This window comes from Aspergillus tanneri (genome assembly GCF_003426965.1).
Source record: "Aspergillus tanneri strain NIH1004 chromosome Unknown AapTan_5_pilon_pilon_pilon, whole genome shotgun sequence".
Taxonomy (NCBI): Eukaryota; Fungi; Ascomycota; class Eurotiomycetes; order Eurotiales; family Aspergillaceae; genus Aspergillus; species Aspergillus tanneri.
This window is the reverse complement of record NW_022984632.1, coordinates 3055806-3077121: the sequence shown is the minus strand read 5'-3', so window position 1 is coordinate 3077121 and position 21316 is coordinate 3055806. Positions and strand designations below refer to the sequence as shown.

The window sequence follows — 21316 nt, the reverse complement described above, 5'->3', positions numbered from 1 at the left end:
ATTCACGGAATAACCTCATAAAATCAATCCAGAACATGAAACTTAATCGAGCTGCTCCCTGAGATGTTTTAGAGGTCATCCTCTCTAGTAAAACAAGGAGAACGGAAGCCAGGAAGTACCTAGTCAAGCAACCTTATGGGGCCATCGATTGTTTCCTCAGGCTGTCTTCGGGCCACGACGAAAGCAGATTCCCTTTTCATCGACCGCCATGTGATGCTCCTACACTCCTCCCCGTTTTAGAAGCCGAATTGTTCTTTTTTCACTCCCACAGTATCATCAAAAGTGTGTCTTTACTCGCAACAACTTCCCAAGGCAGGATGTCTCATACGTCTGCGTCATCCACTCATGATGGACTGGAACAAGCCTGTATGACAGTGTTAGCTTCACATCTAAACGTTTCCATCGCAGAGGAGAGAGAAATCAGTCCCGAAGCTCCAGTCCTGTGTGTCTCAGATAATTTCCAATGTTGTTGTTTCGAAACTGACATGGTTATCTCCACAGCAAACTTGTTGATGCCGTCCTCCATTCCGAGTTACCGATCAAAGACCGAAACCCCATTGAGCTTATCGTGATCCTGCAACAAAAGAAAGAGAGCATTACGCCCGAGCTCAATCAGATCCTTTCGCGTTGTTTGGCTTACGTGCTACTCCGTTCAAATAGCCAGGCCGCTGAGGAAACTGCGCTCTTTTTTCTGCGGGTTTGGGCCTCACTGGTAGTATAAAGTCGCAGCCAGCTCTAACTTTGGCTAGGATACATCCCGGTTTGCCAAAAATACGGAATCCGAGGATTCTGGGTGCAGGCCCCCAAAAGAGGGACAATACTGGGGCTCACTCAATCGTCTAGCCCGAGATACTCCAGAATGGCGTTCGAAAGATCGTACGGAAATCTCTCAGCACAGAAGAGAGTTGGATCTACTCCAACATATGTTGAATGATGCACTTCACGGCCTGTTTGTTGATGAAAGGAAGGGCCTTCGACTTCGAGTTTTGGTAAAAATCAACAATCATCCTGTGAAGTCATAGAAAGCTAATGGAAGATGAATAGGCAGGGAAATGCCTAGCAGAGGCAGTTTTGGAAACGCAATTCGATCTGCCTGCGCCTATTTCTAATGAAGCGACTTTCACCGGGTATAATATACCTCTTATCTACTAGAAAGGTTCCTTAAAACTAATATCTCTAGCGTTGCCCCTATGTTGTCCTTTGGGACTGACGTCGTTCTAAGATTTTTCGCAAGTCTTATTGTTCAGATCCTCGCCGTAAATGATATTGTTGTGTGGCCGCTTGATAACACAAAGCACAGGAGCATGTTTTTCAAGCATTTATATGATAATACTGAAGATCCAGTACGATCCTTTTATTCCTATTCAAACGAGGTTGACAAACCTGGAATGAACAACGTTAATGTTACTGCACCTACTTGCTACCTCCTTCACTCTATCAATATCAATGACACTATCACTGCCAGAGGCAGCGCCCTTGCTGTCTTTAGGGGCACATATCTAATATTTGTGTGCTCTGTGGAGCACAGGTCAAAGAAGTCCTTCGAATACGTTGAAGTTCCCCTGGAGTTCGTGCAGCGGCCTACCTACACTGAAGACCAAGGTATTCGGCTGCAATTCAAAAAAGAAAGTTTGATATTCATAAATGCTAAAGGCCATCATTTGGACGGAGGAAGAATAGAGCTGTACTCCGACAATGATCTAACGGCACTACATTCAGAAATTGAGAATGTCTACAAAAAATTAAAGTCACTGAAGTTCGGTCCAGTCGTTCGAAGGTCATCATCGCTCGCGGTGTCTTTGGATACTGCAGAGGAATTAGGTCGACAGCACGATAAATACATCCAAACCAAGGCGCCTGTCCACGGCGATAATGCGATACAGGTACCAGAAAGTCCCGGTCCAAATGAAAGGATCGACTGTACTATGACACAGGGCAACCTAGAGATCGAGGATTCTGTCTCCGGAGTAGTCTCAAATGAACCTTTAAGTGAACCAACCGAGTCACGAGGAGTGCCGCTGTGCAGTCTGACTGGAACAGGGAGCCAACTTGAGCAGGCTATGTCTGGCCAAAATATACATAGCAAGTCGGCCGGCAGTGTCCAAGCCCGGGGAACTGACACACAAGAGTCATTGATATTTCCCCTGCGGCGGACAGGGAAGAAAGTATACTCAGCAGTTTCAAAAGCTGTCCTACACCAGTGTGAAAATCCTCGGTTAAGCGACGTTACCGACAAAGGCAGTCTCAAGTATATTGAACTTGCATCAACGTCCTTAGCAAATAATATAATGAAAAGAAAGCGGGGGATAAGTCTATCCCATTTGCCGTCTCCAAAAAGCAAAAAAATTTCAGAGAATAGTGATCCTACTATTGGTTTCCACGAGGCCAACGTCGAGTTGGTTCAAGGGGACAGCCGTGAAAGTCTTAAAGGAAGGGGGCGATTAATAGGGCAGAAGCTTGCTGCAGCTTTCCAGAAAGCCGACATCTCACAGGGTACCGAACGAGATAACCAAGGAACAGAGGAAGCAGACACCCCTGGCAGCCAAATGGGTAGTATTGGCGAGGGCGAAGACGAACATAGTCTTATCCGAGAAAGCTTAGGTCAAGAGAATTTAGACGAAATTAAGAGGGGAACCTTTGCGGCGTCGGGACTGCCGCCAGTTGATACACAGAAAGACACGGTCCAGGTTCCCGAGCGCCCCAAAATAACCCCCAAAACGTCTATAGTGGATACGAATGGAAGCCCGCGACTTGTGACTTGGACAAAGCATGATAATATAGTCTCGAGCAAGAACCAGCCGCGCATAGGTCAAAATCAGGGATCAGATATCGAACAGAATCAAACTTCCAGTGATCAAGACGAGTCTGGGTATGATGCTGGCACAGAGAACTCTGAAGGGGGTTCCGACGGAGAGAATATATCTTATCTGCCAGCTTCTGGCCAAAAGCATGGGACTTTTTCAAGCCGAGAATCCCCACGTATCAGTAAAGCACCATTGATTCGCTATGACGCTGAAAACACGAGCTGACAGAGTTTACAGACTCCGAAATGGACCCAGCGCTTACGAAACGATTTCCCAGGCCTGCGGGAGGCTCTTATTCTACACATTCCGATCCTCAACAGAGTGCCACCCATAAGGCTACCCTGAGGCGGACCCCTGGTCTAGGGAAGAACAGTAGCAAAGGAAACGAGAGGCAAAAGACACCAGGGCACCCATCAAGAGAATTGTCGGCTGGCTATAAGAGTGCAGGCTTGACAGACTCGAAGGTTCCTATCGATGAAGCCCCAGGAGATGTCCGTCAAGCCAGGCCAGTCCTGAATAATACAATGCAATTGTTGACGCAAGCCAATGAGGTAAGTAAATTCCACAAGAGGAACATGTCGATATTGATTGGTCGTTCCCGCTGAAGCTCTCCATAGAATCTGATCCAGCAATTGAAGAAAGAAAAGGATGCAGCAAACAAATTATTCGGAATGTGTTGCGAGGAATATAGTCGAGCCCTTGACGGACTCCTCAAGACGCAGGAAGAGCGAGTCCGGCAATTTGAAGAGCTCATAAATTCTATCAGTCAGCAGCATGTACGCATGTGTGAGGGGCTGATCCATCGGCTCCGAGAAAACGAGCAGCGCGTCCGACTGAGGGCATCCTTGTATCGGACACATGATTCGGAGCGACAGGGATAAAAGGAGGGTGTAGTTTACTCGGCGCCGGGCGAGTTCGGAGCTTATGTCCACCGCTCAGGTCCAGATCTCCGATAGATTGAAAAAGTATTCCCGTATGATGAATATCAAACACTATATTCTTACATCCTACTTCTGAAGGATGATGACGGACTTTGGTCTTCCACCGATGATGTACCGAGCAAGGTATTAGGCGTATCAATTCAGTAGGAGTATCTGCATACCTCAGCTCCTAGGTAGCTTGTAGTTGCATGAGCGAATAGGATTTGCGCCGATCGCCTGACCTGACTCAGGCACTCAGGCATTCATTGGCTCACCGCAATCACGTGCACACTCCGATGGGGCGATGACTCGACAGCGGCCGAAATAGGAGCCAAGGAATAGGAAAAAAAAAAAAAGAAAAAGAAAACGTCAGATAGAATTGCAGTGCGCGTTTTTAAATATCCATTCCAATAATTTCACTGTATCTCCCACCCATCTGAAGGAAATACGGACCTGGCAGTCCTCCCTGGCCTCTCTTCTCATCAGACGGAGAAAGCTCATTGTCTTTTTCTGCCCCTCTATCAACATTTCCGCTCATCTTCCCCGCCATGTCTTCTGTGAGTCAACGCCAACCACACACACATTGCACTCACTCTCTCGATCTGACCAATTGCACAGTTTTTCATTGAAAACCCCAATGTGGGCGACAAGACCCATATGGAAGACTCGAGAAGTGTGTTTCCCCTGGAATATCGATCCATTTTTTTTTTTTCCAATACTGATTGGTGACTCCCCGAACAGTTCGAGGATACAATCCCCTCACCCCTCCCAACCTCCTCCAACATGAGATAGCGTTGACGGAGAGGTCTCAGAAAACGGTCCTGGAGGGCCGCAAAGAGGCCGTCGCCATTGTTCACGGCACCGACACGGACAAACGCCGCCTGCTGGTGGTCGTTGGCCCCTGCTCTATCCACGACCCGGACATGGCCATAGAGTACTGCGACCGTCTATTGAAGATGAAGGAGAAATACAAGGACGAGCTGTTGATCATTATGCGCTCCTACCTGGAGAAGCCCCGCACCACAGTTGGATGGAAGGGTCTCATCAACGACCCGGACATCGACAACAGCTTCAAGATCAACAAAGGCCTGCGGACCTCCCGTCAGCTCTTCGTTGACCTGACTAATAAGGGAATGCCAATTGCGAGTGAGATGCTGGATACGATCTCGCCGCAGTTCCTGGCAGACTGTCTCTCCCTTGGCGCGGTTGGTGCTCGGACCACGGAGTCGCAGGTGCATCGGGAGCTGGCGTCGGGGCTTTCGTTCCCTGTGGGATTTAAGAACGGTACCGATGGCTCTCTGGATGTCGCTGTGGATGCAATTGGATCTGTCACGCACCCTCACCACTTCCTCTCCGTCACCAAGCCCGGTGTCGTCGCTATTGTCGGCACCGTAGGCAACCCTGACTGCTTCGTCATTCTGCGTGGAGGCAAGAAGGGCCCCAACTACGATGCTCAGAGCATCGCAGAAATCAAGACTAAGCTCTCCTCGCAGGGGATGACGCCCCGGCTGATGGTCGACTGCAGCCACGGCAATTCGCAAAAGAACCACAAGAACCAGCCCAAGGTGGCTGCTGTTCTTGCGGAGCAAATCGCTGCGGGTGAGACGGCGATCATGGGCGTTATGATTGAGAGCAATATCAACGAAGGTACGTTCATTGTCTATCCTCCTTCATGTGTAAGAACACAATATTAACAAGGTCTTAACAGGTAACCAAAAGGTGCCACCCGAGGGCAAGGCCGGCCTGAAATACGGAGTCAGTATCACAGATGCCTGCATCCACTGGGAAGACACGGAATCTGTGCTCGAGACCCTGGCACAGGCTGTGCGCACTCGGAGGGAAAAATTGGCGACGAATTGAGATTAAAGTGATTTTTTTTTTTTGTGATAACGCTTTTGATGAACACTTCCATTCTATTAATATTTCGGGCATATATTCTTTCTTTTTATGAATGAGATAAAAGTGCATTTTTATTTATTTTTTGAACTTGATAATCGATCTTCCCAAATGCCTAGTAGATAACTATCTGTTGACCATAAAAGATACGCGTATCCGCAAGTATCGATTCTCCATAGAATTAGGTCTCTGATTCTTCTAAACTACCAAAGCATCTCGCTATAAAGGCGACGTAAACAAACGAAGAATGTAAACTAACTAATAGGAAATATAAGCGATCCGATGAAGTTGTACATGAACAAAATTTGACTGAGAAAGGTGCTGAATAATCAATAATAGTTAACTTACTGTCAGTAACTAACCTAACCATAATTGTCAACACTATCACCTGTGGCCTGCCGAAAATCACTGTGCAGCCATTTGTAATAGTCACATGGCTAGTGGCCTAAGAGTCAGCCTCCTTACCGGTGAGGATAGGGTCTTGGTGAAACGGCTGCTCTACTGCTTCTGCCTGGAGTCTGTGGTGGTAGAAGATAGGAGGGCATTAAACTGCCTCTCGCATCGACTGAACGCCAGTCAGTAGGGTAATTCAATTAAATAGAAGGTATTTATTGGGCTTACCAGAGAATGTAACTGTGTTGGTGCTGGCTTATAAGCCACATCTCCATGTACCCCAAGTAAGTGATAGTGTGGCACTGCACATTTAATGTGAACCGTTTCGCCGGCTGATGTTCCAAGGCAAATGCTGCAATATAAAGCCCTAATGTCGCATACAGGGTGGATCGAGCAGATTGTTACGGTACCAAATTAGAGGTGGAGAGAAAAGTGATACATACCGGTTCGGCCAGGGAGACACCAAAGGGCACCTCGAGCTCCTTCAGTCGGTCGGGCATTATGCATGGATGTCCAGACGAGGTCAACTCGGATAGATTAGAGCCGCAGGGAAGTCCGGAGTATTTGGCCCTCGCCATAGCTGGGCCTTATTTATTTCTGCAGTTAATGGCAGTTGTCCCTGCACAATTAGCTTACAGCTGCTTTATACCACTCCTCCGTGATCACGGATTATAGGTCCTGATGCCGTCTTTTGCACAGCCGGAGGGTCGCGACCTCCCCCAGCTTTTGCCAGAGAGTATCGGGATCTTTTGGTTGCACTGCAAGGAGCCTAATTAGATAAAAAAGTCTGATCTTGACTCTTTTGTGAGATACAGTTTTTGCATGGTGCTTTATCTTTCCTAAATCCCACACATGTAAGGACCTCTTGAGGGTGGCTCATCCCGCAGGCAGCGATAGGGTCCCAATGCCATTGATTCATAATGAAGAGAAAGGGGTGCCTACAGTAAGCCGAAGGCAAATATTCTAGTTCTTTCCGGAAATATTATCGTTGAATGGTTCAACACAGGGGATCAAGTTAAGCTGATGATTGGGCGGTTAGAGTGCAGGAGGCTTTATATAAAAACTACTAGAGGCTGTGACAGCTACTTCATCACGACCTAACCCAACCCGAAGGCCCCATAATTATCACCTATAGATATTACTTGTTTTAGATAGAAGGAATGGGCTTCCAGGATAGCCATATCAGCTCCGCGGAGCAGCTGCGCTCCCACATAGGATGTTTCGCTTCCTAGGAGACAAGCCGTTGTTTGTAGGAGCCCCTGTTGTAGCTCTCAGCCGGCCGACTATTCTGAAGAAAACAAACCCGGCTCTCGACAGATCACTTTAACTCTGTGGGAGCATAACAAGATAGTGGGCATTTTTTTAGTTTATTATTACACCCTTTATAAATACCCTGCTGGGATCTGCTTATAATATATTAATTTTCCTTCCAACTTCTACCTTCAAACTAGATTGGTATCTTTCCCAATACCAGCTAGGTCTATAATTTTTAATTTATAATTTACTTAATTTAGATGCTATCTGTGCTCACAAAAAAATGTATTAGCCTGTTGGAAAGCAGGAACCGTGGCCCTTTATTGGTTTCGAGAGTTGCATCCGCACCGAAAACTCCTGTTGATTACAAAAGAGGTAAAAAAAAGATAAGGAGAAACAACACTACCCTTACTCAGCAGCAGAATATTTGTTAGGGACATTCCATTGCGACCGCTGCAAGGTTGTCCATGGTATTACCAAGAGCTGGATGGGAGGAATGCATACAACTGCGGAAACTATTTAATCTGCTAAGAACCAACCCTTCCACCACACTTAGCTTTCTCTAACGACATAATATGTTTATACCAGAACACAATTCATTTTTAGTTCGCTTGGAACTGGAGCTCTGGCTGTGGCGAGTCGTGTGGCTACTAAATCGCGCATGCTAGCTGCGCTCTAGTTAGTACAGTATTTAGCTCCACGCTGAGCCACAAAAACGAGCTACTGTACATGGCAAGTTCTCAAGTTAAAATGGCTAAGGATAAGCTATTCTATGTTAAAGTTTACCACTCTTAATTATTTACTTTTATTTTCCCCCATTCTTTTTCTTTCAGCTTGAATTTAGTTGCCTCGTGGCTAAGCCGTGATCCATTTGGGAAGGACTTATCTATGCCAAATACTTTGTTACTGTATATTTACCCGCAAGGGCTATTATCCCTAGTCAGGTACTAGAGACAAAAATTTATTTATTTAATTCGACCTAGTTGTTCGGCTTCGATCCTTTGGTAGTCATGCTCCGGTATGCTACAGGTAACCGCAAGAACCGGTAAACCCTCATGATAAAGTTGTGCTTATTCCGTACGGATATTCTTGTCGCCACCTTAAATAGGGTCTGTCGGTATTCAGTACCAGTGGGTGTTTCAGAAAACTTATAACTCTGGAACAGGCGTGCTGCAAGGTTAGTCCTAAGGTGGCGGGAGTACGTTTGCCATTGATAAAACAGGGTGCTTAATTAAGCCTGCCAGTAATAAAGCTCCTGCCCACATTGCTAATTACCTAGCCATACAGTGGCAAACTCGATGGCGGAGTGAAACTTCTGTAACAAACTGCGAAGGTTCTGGGATTCCCTATGCACCGCCGCATGACGAATATCTGCAATATTAATGCGTAGCTAGTGAAAGGGAGCCCGTAAGGCTAGTAAAGGCAAGAGCAAGAGAATTTGCTTGCCCCGGAATTCTTGCTCTAGAGCCCAGACTACTGTATGCAACTCCATTGCCTCGGTATAATCCCACTGTTTCGATTAACACAGCTTGGGATGCCAGACTCGAGCAAAATCAAAAGTGCAGCGCTCCAACCTTTTTTGCAATAATACCAGGAACCAGTGTGACACCTAAAATAAAAAATTAACCGGCTGGGAACAGGCATATTGTTTAGAAGCTTTGAAAGGGTATTTTTAGCAATATGGGCTGTTAAATTGTCGTAGAAAAAACTAAATATAAAAATAACAAGATGGAATACATACATTGTTGAAGCTGTCACTTAGGCATAGTCTTCCGTAGTAGAACGGCTTAGTTGCAGGTAGTATTAAAAGGGTACCAGGAAGACAACTAATACAGATTAGCCCTGGATATAGCCACAAGTTGTATTGCGAAACTACTATATAGTAACAGAAGAAGGGGCTGTCTATTTGTTGTCTTTATAATATAACTGCAGCCATATCTTTCAATCCTGTCGACCAAAGTGGGCCAATATTACCTATTATTCAGCATCTGCTCGGTCCGACTTTATTCCTTTGTTTTCACCTTTTTTCATCCAGCTCTCCCAGATAGATTCAGATAGCTAGAGACCTTAGAGACCTCATTTTCTTCAATGCATATCCATATTCTTATATAATCGGTGATACTAGCTCATACGCGTATTCAGCTGACCGACAAATCCTTTAGCTGAACACCTTAATGAGAATATAGGGAATAGCTTAGTAGGCTTAATTAGTTAAGATACTGTGATTCTTGGTGTTTCTATCGAATAATATCTACTTCCTATTTAGGCTAGTTGGCCTGTAGCAGATAGAATAGCACCCTGCGCGTCACTTCCCCTGATTCCATAACATTTTTTTTTTAACCATTTCTCTTTGGCCGGGCAAAGATAACTCAGGCCTAGCCGCCTGAGCAAAACTGCGACCGCTGGAGATGTTAGATTTCCCGAGCTTTTTTCGCCGCAATTAACCAGGCTGGGTATTTAACCAAAAAGTGGGCCGCCATCGCGAAATGCCTGACATGGTGAATTAAGATGCGGCTTTTATTCTTGACTTTGCCTAACTCAGATGTTCACCATCTTCGAAGTGTTTGCAATGGAGGGAATTCGGCCCTTCTCTAGACCAGCACAAGTTTACTTTGCTCTAGCTGATTCGCCCTCTGCTCCATTGCTTTTACTCGAATTTTACCAAGGACCGCTGATAACAAGCATGTCTTTTCACAAATCGGCGCTTTACGTCCAATATTTATAAAAAATTAGCTGACGTTGTTATTATGTATTGTGTTGTGACTTTTGCATCTCTATAAAGCCGAGTTTTTACTATCTATACAGTTTATCAGCCCTTCATTATACCTTTATTTTACTCTGAATGAAAATGTCGAAGCCCTATAAGCCGTGGACGTCCTCCGAGGAACGGTACCTACTTAAGTGTATTAGACAAAACGCGGATTCATTATGGAGTACAATAGCCGACAATTATCACGCAGGCGGTATGGCCGGTATGTCCCAGGAGTCTCTGCGGTCCAAATATCGGCAGCTGCTCCAAGGCCACGGGCGCCGACGCCGTATTCGAGCCCGCCGCACAATCCCAGTCCACTTGGGAGCTCGTCAACTGCGACAACAACGTCGGACACAGTACCGGATAGACTGTCACAGCCCTGGAGCCCGCACGCGACCTATTCTGCGGCACATTTTGTCAAAGGCCATTGGCAAACCAAAGATTTCGACTGATTAAATAGATACGGCAATTATCGGTGCGCACATGGCCCCGAAAATACAGTGCTCCCAAGGGAAATTAAAGCACTACATAAAAATGCTTCCCCGCCAATCGCTATATCGCGCTTTAAATACTCCTTGATTTTACAATGTTCTACCATATTCATGTACAGTAAAGCCCCTATTGCCTTCTGTCGACAATTATGGTAATATTGCTTATTCAGCACCTTTCTCGGTCGAATGTTGTTGATGATACAACATCATCGGGTCGCGTATATTTCCTATATTAGTTAGTTGGCATTCTTCATTTGTTTACCTCGCCTTTATAAACGCGAGATGTTTTGGTAGTTAGTTGAATCACAGACCTAAGTCTATCGAGGATCGATACTTTCGGATACACGTATTTTTATGGTCGACACCCCGTAGTTATGATACATGCATGGAAATTCTGTAATACGAGACTTCTGCTTTAGCCGTAGCGTTGTGGGTAGGTGTGCTACGGCTATATGACACCCTACTTCCAACCCTTCTGTCCCCGTTCACTGCAGAACATAAGGGGTATTCTATCAGCTACAGGCCAACTAGTCTAACTAGGAAGTAGATGTCATTCGGTGGAAGCACCAGGAATCGCAGTATCTCAATGTACACGTTCCTCCCCTTTCGTGATTCGAAAAGACCATTGCGTCCCCAACCGGGCCTGGGCAGGTGGCCCCGGTGTCCAGTTCGATGTATTACGCTGAAGATTCTGGCTTGGACTGGCAGAACAATGTGCAGCCCTCGTCGACTGTTGGGAAATGAGCCTTGATTTCTTTCTCTGCTGATACCTCTCCATTTTGGGAACTTGACGCGTTCGCCTTCGCTGAGCCTGTTGAACTATTGCTCGAACCTTCGTCTTCGTCCATTTCCATCGGTAGTCCAGCATGTGGCTCACCCTGGATGGGGTGTTCCAAACATTCAGGCTGAGCTATTCCAGTCTCGCTTCCGACGCTCTCGAGACCGTGACGTCGAGTGGTTGCGGCCCTTCCTCTAGTCTTGTAAAAGTCTATATTCCTCCCGTTTTTGCTCTCATGGCTGCCTCTATTTCTGATTATTACCTGAGCGGGCAAGCGTGGAGCTCCCGCATGTCGCTTGCAATGGAAGGCATGGTATTGTATCCAAGGATTCCAGACAGAGAAATGGAGATATGTATATATATATATCTATATCTATTATTTATGTTGTACTTTTTGATGAAATCCTTACACATACTCTATAGAAGTCCTCACATTAATTGTCCTTAGTTGTTGCCGCAAAAAGAGTTGCTCTGTCCCGAAAACAAGAGCTGCCCTCATTAAGGGCCGAAACAACAGACCTCGAAAAGGTGTGCCAAGAACCGGATACTTTCATGGCCTCTTTGGTATGTAGTAGTTACGGTATGAGTGGTTGTGTGTTTCGAGACGGCCAAGAAGTGTATGGAAAGGCATCATTTTTCCAACTCGCATAGCGCTACTAGGTACACTAAGGTTTTTTCTATATATTGCGCCCGTTACGTTGATATTAAAGGACTGGAGATGAAGCTACCCTCCATGTAAAGTAACTTTCCCTCCTGCAGCTTTGACTATTAGAGTCCAACTCGTCGGCAGTCATTAGCCCGGCCACAAGTCGGTTAGATCTGTCCTTTGATGTCTACGATATGCCAAATTGTGTAACTCCATAGAAGTACTCAACATAAAGTTACGAGATACGAGAATTTTGATCTCGGATGGCGACCCCATCTCTTCTTAAGAAGCCGTTTGGTAGACCTCGGATTCAGATCACAGACATTAGCTTCCATTTGGGAACATAAATGCGTACATTTTCCTTCACGGGTATGGCACAGGGTCACTCAGGGGGTCACTCGGCAAGCGAATTTGTGTATGTGACTTGGACCTTGTCGCCATTTCCATTTTCGGCTCAGTCCGTTCTATAATCTCACTATGATGCGAGAAAGCGTCTTTTAATCCTTAGTCCCGGTCCCAGCCTGGTTGAAATTAAACAATCCGCTAGCAGCTGCCAGGGGTGAGAACTGTCAGATAGTATAGGGCTAGACCTGTTTAGGCTCAAATCTCGATGACAGCTCATTAAAACCGGAATAGCTGAAACCAGACCGGGAGCTCCAACCGGATTCCATATACTGTTCGAATTTAACCTTTACTACTGTAACGCTCACACCCCGTCGCCAATAAAAAGTGGTAAACTGTCTGCCTGCCCATCAATGGATACTATAACCTTCTTACTGCAGTATGTATCCCAGTTTCCCAGCTGGTTATTGTTTATAGCGACAATGTAGTTGGAGCTCATCTGGTTGAGCGAAATATATATTTTTTAATGCCACATCCAACGGGGCCAGTGTTTTGGAATTCGAAAGTAGTCCTACAGGCGTTTACTTGATCGACATCGTAGAAGATAGCTCGTGCACCGTCGGTATATGTGAGTAGCTGTAGAGCAACCGCCCTTTTGATGGTAGAAGCGATTAACATGCTGGGCTCTGCACATGGCACAATTTATCGCCCATCAGCGGGACATTCTATAATCGATATAAAATAGCACTTTTTATAACCTTAGTATCTCAACAATAATGCAAGTATGTTTTTAAAATTTTTGTAGGTTATAACTAAATAATAATTTATTCTTGGGAATATTATTTTAACTATTGTTCTTATTATCCCTGCTATCCCATAGTATAAATAGCTTGTCCTTTAACCTAATACCAGCAAATGGATCTGATTCAAAGCTGGTTGGACAGATATCTAGCAGATGGTGCTTGGATAAAAATTGTTGTGGCTCCATATCTCGCTCGACGTTGCAGTTATTACAGGTTTGTTTGATTAGGCTAGCCACTCTTCAGCACCTTGAATCGATGACACTGAAGGCAGATACATCCACCTTCTCCAGTCGTGTCTTCAAATTGAATATACGTTACTGGAAGATAGCTGCCGGACTTAAAGCCACAGTAGATGCAGAAACGGTGTATTCTCTCCATAGCACCAGAAAAGGGACAGCTTTCCCCCTTTCCTTTCACTGTTTTATTAGAGAGTGTCCATCGGATCGGATTTGTAGACATATGACAGGCGAAAATTTTAAGCCGTGCTATTGGTTGACCCAGAGCAATGCTTTGCTGTCCCACTGAAAGGCATGGCTAGTGCTCGACGTCAGGTAAATCTATCGACAATATATTGTACGGTTGAATCAAACTCGGTGTTAAATGAAGTCAAGCCGCTTATAGCATTTCACAGAGAAAACCGTTTACAAGTCCATTGTAATACGACCTTTGAGGGATAATACTATTTCCCTTTATCCAAGTACGACCGCAGACACAAGAGCCGTTCCCAGCCTCTTTGCCGACCAGGCGTCCGAAACGAGATATTATATCGGGTCTATTTCACAGGGGTTAAAGGGGTCAACGTTGCGGCTCACATTATTGTGACTCAGGTGAAGAACGTGCTTCTTGGAGATTCCAGTATTCCACGCAGTGATATGAAGTCCTGGAGGTGGATCGTAATTCCACAGGTATTGCCCTGGACGTAAGAGAGCGAAATCCAGACGCTTAAGGTGGTTGGTGGTGGTAAAGCCTTTTATATGACGATAATATACCTGAACCGGCCCCCGTCGCGCTGTAACCGGGACAGGTACCCAAACCTATTTACAACCAAAACTATATGGATAGCCTTGGTTGTGTTCGCTACCGCCTGCGCAGGCACAACGATCTGTGTGTAACCCCGCATGTACCCGCCCTGATGCAGCTATTTAAATATTATGCCTACCCCAGTCTGCTCTACAGCCACCCACGAGGGCTTACTAAGGGTTTCTTCCGTCCTGTAACCATTCCACGTGAGTCAGTTAGTCGCCTCTGAAAGTAATCTGTCAAGTTCAATATCTAGAATAAATCGCTAAGTCTTTAAGCATCCCTGGCCAGCAGTGACAGGCTCGGATCTCACCCCATCACCAACACCACCCACTGCCTCGACAACCAAGGAGTCGCTACCAGAAAGTCCATCCACTAACATAGTAGTCTCGAACCCATTCCGCACTGCAGATTGCTCAATATTAGAGCCAGAGTATACCTTCCACGACTGTACGTCTGTCGCGCCATTCCAGCTCACGTACACAGCAGTCTTCGTGCTCTCACTAGATGGACACGCCAAGACATCCGGCTTGGTAGCTGGGCGCCCAACCCAGGGGTATCTGTAGGTGCGATAAGTCTGCATTGTATTATCGTAGCCGAAGTGAGCACGCATGACGATTGTGCCGTCCTCGTCGTACTCCTCAAACTTGGGCGTGGCGCCATGGTCCTGCAAAACATGTCTGTTGTTCAGGACCTGATAGCTACCCTGGGATTCAGCGTACACGGGCTCGTCGGCATCCCACATCCGGCTCTTCAGTGTCACTTGTTTCGAGCCCTGTAGCTCGACGTCTAGCACCATGCCTGTCGTGAGTGCTGCGTGGCCAGTAAAGTCGGTATTGTCGTTATTGTGCATGCTCAGTGTCACGCGCTCCGAGGTTTGGGACTCGAAACGGACGTCGTGCTGGTAGCAGAAGCTGGTGCCTAGGCCCAGTGTGAAATCACCACCAGTTCGGCCCTATGCCTTAGTATCAATACATTGTCACATGCCAGGCGTGGCAAATCGGGCTGAGGAGTTTACATGAAGATGCCAGATGACAGTGCCGTTAGGAGCAATGAAGAAGACACTGCACATGTACCGGGAGGACAGCAGGTAATTATCACCGTATTTGTGGATAGAATTGAGATGAGAATATCCGTACGGATCCGTCTTGTTGACACCGCTACCCTCAAGTGGAACGCGCACATCGCTCAAAGGAACCTGGTCGATGTGCTCGTGCGCACTCCAGCGGAAGAGGATTTCATTTGTTTTGATGTCGATCTCGTAGATCAGCCCATCCTGGATCCAGCCATTCTTGGGGCCGCCCACAGCGCTGAGATCGGCCTGCGTCACGTTGACTGCAGTGATCAGGATGGTGCCGTTGTCGGTGAACTGGCTCTCGTGGATATCGATGCACGAGTTAAAGGTCATTGGGTCGAAGACTGTGACAAAGTTTTCGGTCTTGCAGTCCAGCGTGACGCGGTGGATTTCGTCGTATGAGCTGTTCAGGATACTGATGTACCCGAATCCGAAGCCTATACCGGCGTACCCTGTCCAATATGAAATCACAGGCTCACCTTCTAGCATCTGCGGCTGGAGCGCCGAGTAGTTCCCATTGGCGCCCTGCCACACCAACTGACCATCGTCTGAATAAATGACGGGATGTCCGTCTCCTCGAATAATGTCCTGCGGTGTAAAGAACAGGAACCCAGGCTCCGTTTGGCCCATCTTGGTGACATTCATGAACGGCGTCTGAATCGACGAGCTCTTGTACTTCTGCAGCGGCCACAGTGCAGCATCGGAAGATTGCGCTGTGGTGACACTGAGGGAGCCCGCAAAGATGGCCAGCGCCTGAGGAAAGTGGCTCAGAATAGATCGTCTCATTGTGATGCAGGAATTTGGTGCTGAACTTTGCTTTTGTTTGCACCGGGGGCTTTGTCTTCCCCCACTGCATTGCTCGATGTCGAGCCTGCGGACGCCTCAATTTATAGTGCTTTGCCATAATTGTTGGTAATGAAGATGGAATCTATGGAACCTCACCCTTCCCATCTTAATCCCCGTATGGAAGGAGTGGATTTCCTCGGTAACTGGTATGTCCTCCACGACCCGGCTCCTTATATGCGGAGAAGATCTGATAATATGCCCCACATCGAAGCATTGCCAGTGCAGGAATTGGCAGTAACTAGGTCCTTGGCCTATCTGCATGGCGCGCTACCCCTCAGTCATTACGGTATAGCAAACAAGATGATCTGGAAAGCTTCAATTTCCTATTTACGAGTACACAACCTAGCTACGCTGATTTCAGCAATTTTTTTGGCCCATCCTTATGTTGTAGCGGTACTTGTACCAGTTACTATCCGATGTCGGTAGCGACAGCTTTTAATCTACCGTATGCCCCACTCTCCAAGTGGGTTGATCAGTGATCAACGGCCGTATCTACCTCATTGGCGAAGATAGAGCTGTTGACGTTATGATACCATCGGCAGGATTTGGACAAGTTATCAGTCGGCATAGCCAAACTCCAGTAGTTGCCGAAAATATCGGATATCGTATCGGCAGCCGGACTGTCTGCTGATATAATAAAGTCAAATTCGTCGATGATAACTATAACTTGTAATACAAGGCACTTGTAGCTAACGGAATCCATAAACGGGCTGCGCACCTCTTTATTCCTTAAGAAATTACTCTGTGCATGTCTTAGAATTCTGCCTGCCTAATATATATAAATATAGTAACATGACACCACTCTATATACTAAGTTTAATCTCTCAAGATTTTTGTTATTAAGATTCCATTTGGCTTTGTTTAACAATTGGCTGACTGGATTACGCTCAAAAGTTTGCTCTTGCCCTGGTTGGAGCCATAGTACTAGCAGCAGTAGCATTATTTATTATGCCTTTCGTAGCCGACAACCGCATGTAGCGAATAGCAAGTGTTTATATAAAATGCAATATCACATATATAACTCTCATGTACCAGGAAAACAGGCACTTTCAATTACGTGAACAGCCTAACAGCTCGTGGACCCTACAATGTCAATGGTCTAACTAGACCCTGGATTATACTATGAATTTTGAATTGCATTTGTGTCGGTAGTACCCAGGTCGCATGAGGATTGTTTCCCCGCATATCACATTTATAATGTAGAAGACGTTACTGCTAAGGCAACTCGAGTTGTCCCGTACTTTAATCTTTGTGTTATGTACATATAGATTTCACAGCAACAAGAGGAGGTATTCTGGTATTCCCAGATTGCCTGCTGTGTCCAATGGTCTGGAGATGGTACACAAAATGAAATGGAAATTAAAGTAAGTCATGCCAATGGTGTATTATATACTTTTATCACACCACCTTATCAAGGTTCATCAAGCGAACGCTGGGAAATGTGAATCAAGATAATAAAATCTATTAAGTGAGTAGTATAGCCGAATGATATACAAGCAAAATAATTTAACTTAATTTGCACCAAGCACTCTCAAGTGTTAGTTTCGGCCAGGTATTACAATCCTGTAACCTCCCTCACGTGTTAAAGAATGAGCGGTGAAAAATAAAAATGAGGAGAGTGGAAGACAAAGGAATTAAGATCGGGGAGGTATTGCTTCTCGGTTTGTTGAAGCACAGGTCCAGCTACTAGCCAAGTTCACATCACCACTCACATATGTGGCCTTCTGGGGGTAGGGGCAGATGGGGCGCTGACGCAAGACCGGTTTAGAGCCATTATTGTCTTCGAATTTTGTACCAACAAGATAGTCTGGGGGGGTTCTGTTTTCAGTCCAGGTAATTAGGGCTAATACAGCGTCATGGTAGCGGTTATTGTAACCAAAAACACAGGCAGGAATATTTTTCATGGCCTTCGCCTGGTAAGCAGCTCCTATATACCAAGGGGCGTAAGCACCGCCGGAGCAGTGTCCCATACCAGGAATATAGAAGAAGCGGTAGAAGTCGTTAATATTATAGTATGCACTATAAACAGAATTCTGCCTAAAATCCTCCACTATCTAGTATAATATTTTTCTGGCTCTGTTAATAATGCTGTAGGTCTTAGGAGTACCACTAGAGTAATTTTTTCTTATTACTAATTAATGGCGCCCATCTTATCCCACAACTTCAAGGAGAGCGCCGCTCCTATAATATCTGCATTTAAACGTGCCCGATTCGGCTGTATAAGCTGTCCAGCTATATTAAAAACCCGCTCAGGCTTAGAGCTTATTACTAGTATACCAAATATATCTAATGCAAAGCGTACTAGCCGTGGATAGTTATAGCGTTGGCTGCACTAGTATTTAATTAGATCTTTACACTTTCTCTCACGAGACAGGGCTATCTATTTATAATATTTATCTTGTATAGTATTGTCGTTAGAGTTACTGTCGCTTAGATTATTGTTAATAAATGTGTTAAGCCGAGTAGCTTCACAGTACTACTTTGGTGGAGGTGACTAGTTATCCTTAGTATCTAGATTAGCTATTTTATACTCCTCCCATAGGCGCCTAACACCTAATTTGGCCCCCTTAATCTAATTAGGTCTGTGTACCTACTTTTTCTTAATCCACTTCCACTTATAGCGGGGATAAAGGTAGATAAAAGCAATATAGGCAGGCGAATTATTTATTAATGTATAATATTTATCTAATTTCTCCCACCCAAGCTGTATACTTAGACTGCGGCAAAACCATGGACAACCGGGGATAACCAAAACCGCAACCGCAAATTTGCGGTTATCCATGGATATGTAAACATTACAAACATGCTAAAACTCGTGACTTTCCAGTAAATGCATAAATTGTGCACTTTTCGCAGTATTTTTGGAGTATCTAGTATGTAATAGATTACCTATGTCTTTTAATTTGAAACCTTTAGAATACACTTTTAGACCAAATTCGATTTCTCTTCTAAGTCTCTAATATTACAGCTTATCAATCTCAAATCCCTCAGGTAGCTTAGGCCTCTTCCGAACCCTCCCTGACCGCGCCTGCGTCTTCTCAATTGGCATATCCGGAAGTGGGAGACCATTATCAGCATTATCTATAGCCTCAGAGGTGTTACTTCGGCACCGCTTCCGTTGTACCTGCTTAGTTTGAGCTACAGGCTGCGTGGTAGATAACCCTTCTTCTGCCTTATTATCAGATTCGTCTGTATTATCCTCAGATAAATCCTCTACTTCGCAACCCTCTTCTTCATTATCACTAATTAGTTCGAGTTTATCAAGCGATGGAACAGGCTGTCTTGTCTGATCAAGCATAGCAGCCTCTCCGACAGAGAGATACTCTTTAATCATCTCTAGCTCACTTTGTTCAAGATCAAACTTAGATGAGAAGAGATGGAGCATTAGATCTTTAATTGTGCCTGGCTTTAACTGTCCCCGACGATAGTAACAGACATCACGAGCACAATTAAAAAGCCACTCAACACCAGCGCCACTCGCAGGAACTGAGAGGATATCTCGTGCAATCTTTGCAAGGACTGGATACTCGTGCTCATGCTCCTTCTAGAAGAGCCGAGGAAGTACCATTCTCCGCGATATAAGTAGCGTAGTTCAGAGTAGTATTACTAGGGATCAGGCTAGAAAAAACATTGGTGCGATATTTATAAGCTTAGTTCTAATTATTAGGGCAGTAATAGTAAGAAAGGTAGTTTTTATTTTCCTAAATATAGAAATTAAAGGGACAACAGAAATAAAGACACCATTAGCCCTTGGCTATAAGAAAAGAGGTGGAGAGAAAATTAACCTTAAGAGATAGGGAAGAAAAGAAAAACAAAAAATACAAAAATAAAGATATTTATAGCTGTATAGTAATAGTAATAGGATATAGGTTATTTAGTCTACTTTACTAGAGTCTTACCAAAAATATTCCATGGGGATCGGGCTAGAATTGAATGAAGATAAATTTAATGGCTTAGGTAACCTATGGTTTGTTATGTGGACCGAATAAGGAATTTGAGCGAGAAATTTCCTCGAACTTACAACTTCCCATGTTTTCAGTCAGAAAACCAAAATCTCTCTGGATAGCTAAAGCGCAGAGCTATTTTCTCTCATTGCCGAGAATCTTGAACATAATGATATTTTCAACCTTCTGCTGAGCAGTAGATACCTACCGGCTTGCTCCCTAGCATCTTTCGCTCAGCGCTATTTCCATTCTCGAATCCATATTTTAAACTACTACAGCCCTAAGGCTTTTTGCTTGATGTTTTACGCCATGCGGTCTTCAGGCCCACGCTACACACTTTGACTATTTCTACTGACCACCTGATAGTGAATCCACTGTTAAATTGACCTCATTTTGGACAGCCTCTGACTGAAGAAGACAGTTCTCTAGCAACGATTGATAGAATAGGGTACGGCGAACACCTGGCCGATGAAGTCTATTTTCGAGTGTTAGCCCAGGCCACAGCATTTTTAACACAAATCCTCCTGAACACCATACACTGCTGCGCTGTAATGCCTGATGAAAACGGTCAGCGGTGGGGTAGAGTACCTGAAGAGGCAAACTGGGGTCTATCTAACAACGGACATAGAACTGTATGAAAAAGAGGGAATTTGTGGGACAAACATTTCACGTGATCTTTGAACCTGTGGCTGTGGACATAATCCAATGGAAAGCTTTGTATTGAACGATATTCCAATTCTCCTGAGATATTACAACTCCTTGATCTCTGTTTGAATCGTGTCATGTACCACAACACTACCTACGCTGTAGTTAATGCTGGATGGAAATTGGGGGGATCCGCATCCCTGGGCCGAGTCTCAGCTGCTAGACTTATCATGTCCTTCCCAGGCTAGAGGTGCTTAATCTTTACTTGCGTACGTAAGTGGGGTATCTGGGATTCCGAGTCCTCAGAAGGGTCCTTTGCCTAAAGCATCTCCGTGTCCTTGAGCTCAGAGGTGCTGAGTGAATGCAACAGGACCTAGAGAGTATCCTTTCCCCACAGGGATAGCCTGAGAGAGATCTGCTTAGATGAAGTGACCATTTGTGAGGGATCTATAAGCGAATGGCAATGTCTGTTTAGTACAGTCAAGGAGCAGCTTCGGGCTGACAGACTAGAGTTCTGTATATGTAATGCAGAGCAACATCTCATTGCCATTTACCAGGGACAAAATATATCGGCGTCGCTTGCGGTCGGTTGTGAAGATCCGCAGCCGCCGGGTCGACTGATTCAAGGAGTAAGAGTGGGATTACAGAGACTATATGAGTAGGGACATACCCGAGACTCCATTGGTTGAAATTTCCTGAATGCAGTT

General features: G+C 45.3%; 5 protein-coding genes across 5 annotated transcripts; 3 read left to right on the top strand and 2 right to left on the bottom strand.

Moving 5' to 3' along the window:
• Window positions 1-317: 317 nt before the first annotated feature.
• On the top strand, window positions 318-3685 carry ATNIH1004_010425 (uncharacterized protein; the record flags this gene model as incomplete). The annotated part of the gene is made up of 7 exons (XM_033575000.1): window positions 318-442; window positions 502-697; window positions 750-989; window positions 1045-1127; window positions 1181-2985; window positions 3042-3355; window positions 3422-3685. The coding sequence occupies 7 exons, from the start codon at window positions 318-320 to the stop codon at window positions 3683-3685; spliced, it is 3027 nt and encodes a 1008-aa protein (XP_033423018.1).
• A 587-nt stretch (window positions 3686-4272) lies between these two features.
• On the top strand, window positions 4273-5584 carry AMT16 (3-deoxy-7-phosphoheptulonate synthase; the record flags this gene model as incomplete). The annotated part of the gene is made up of 4 exons (XM_033574999.1): window positions 4273-4281; window positions 4343-4397; window positions 4466-5371; window positions 5433-5584. 4 exons carry the CDS (start codon window positions 4273-4275, stop codon window positions 5582-5584), a joined length of 1122 nt encoding a protein of 373 aa, XP_033423017.1.
• Window positions 5585-10115: 4531 nt separating this feature from the next.
• On the top strand, window positions 10116-10475 carry ATNIH1004_010423 (uncharacterized protein; the record flags this gene model as incomplete). Its single annotated transcript, XM_033574998.1, has 2 exons — window positions 10116-10170; window positions 10228-10475. 2 exons carry the CDS (start codon window positions 10116-10118, stop codon window positions 10473-10475), a joined length of 303 nt encoding a protein of 100 aa, XP_033423016.1.
• Window positions 10476-14364: 3889 nt separating this feature from the next.
• ATNIH1004_010422 (arylsulfotransferase family protein) lies at window positions 14365-15960 on the bottom strand (the record flags this gene model as incomplete). The annotated part of the gene is made up of 2 exons (XM_033574997.1): window positions 14365-15054; window positions 15118-15960. 2 exons carry the CDS (start codon window positions 15958-15960, stop codon window positions 14365-14367), a joined length of 1533 nt encoding a protein of 510 aa, XP_033423015.1.
• A 3022-nt stretch (window positions 15961-18982) lies between these two features.
• Window positions 18983-19557, bottom strand: ATNIH1004_010421 (uncharacterized protein; the record flags this gene model as incomplete). Its single annotated transcript, XM_033574996.1, has 2 exons — window positions 18983-19364; window positions 19457-19557. 2 exons carry the CDS (start codon window positions 19555-19557, stop codon window positions 18983-18985), a joined length of 483 nt encoding a protein of 160 aa, XP_033423014.1.
• Between the last annotated feature and the right edge of the window lie 1759 nt (window positions 19558-21316).